The following is a 288-nucleotide window of genomic DNA, read 5'->3' as shown; positions in this document are numbered from 1 at the left end:
CCCGGTAGGTGTGAACCTTCCCTTCGTAGATGAGAAACGGCTTGTGGGGCTGCTTCTCTGCTAGCTTCACAAACTTGTCCAGGACGGTGACACCCCTCCCTCGCAGCCGGTACATCTCCACTCTCAGCCCATACCTGAATACCTTGAACAGGTATCTCAGGTCCACCCAGAAGTCTGGACGAAGTGCAAGGAGACAATCCCGACGGCAGCCCCCGGCACCCAGGAGGGCGGCAGCGAGAGCGGGTAAAGGTGGTCCCAGTAGCGCATCTCCCCGGGGGGTCGGGGGCG

General features: G+C 61.5%; 1 protein-coding gene across 1 annotated transcript in view; it reads right to left on the bottom strand.

Moving 5' to 3' along the window:
* The window catches only part of LOC103799899 (long-chain fatty acid transport protein 6-like), a 38799-nt gene extending 38532 nt beyond the window's left edge, over positions 1-267 (bottom strand). The window contains 2 exon segments of the mRNA XM_009072252.1: positions 1-174; positions 177-267. Coding sequence (XP_009070500.1) covers positions 1-174; positions 177-267 — 265 coding nt within the window.
* Between the last annotated feature and the right edge of the window lie 21 nt (positions 268-288).

The sequence above is a fragment of the Acanthisitta chloris genome, unplaced genomic scaffold (genome assembly GCF_000695815.1).
Source record: "Acanthisitta chloris isolate BGI_N310 unplaced genomic scaffold, ASM69581v1 scaffold16373, whole genome shotgun sequence".
NCBI classification, from domain to species: domain Eukaryota; kingdom Metazoa; phylum Chordata; class Aves; order Passeriformes; family Acanthisittidae; genus Acanthisitta; species Acanthisitta chloris.
The sequence above is the reverse complement of the archived record's forward strand: the minus strand, read 5'-3'. Positions and strand labels throughout refer to the sequence as shown.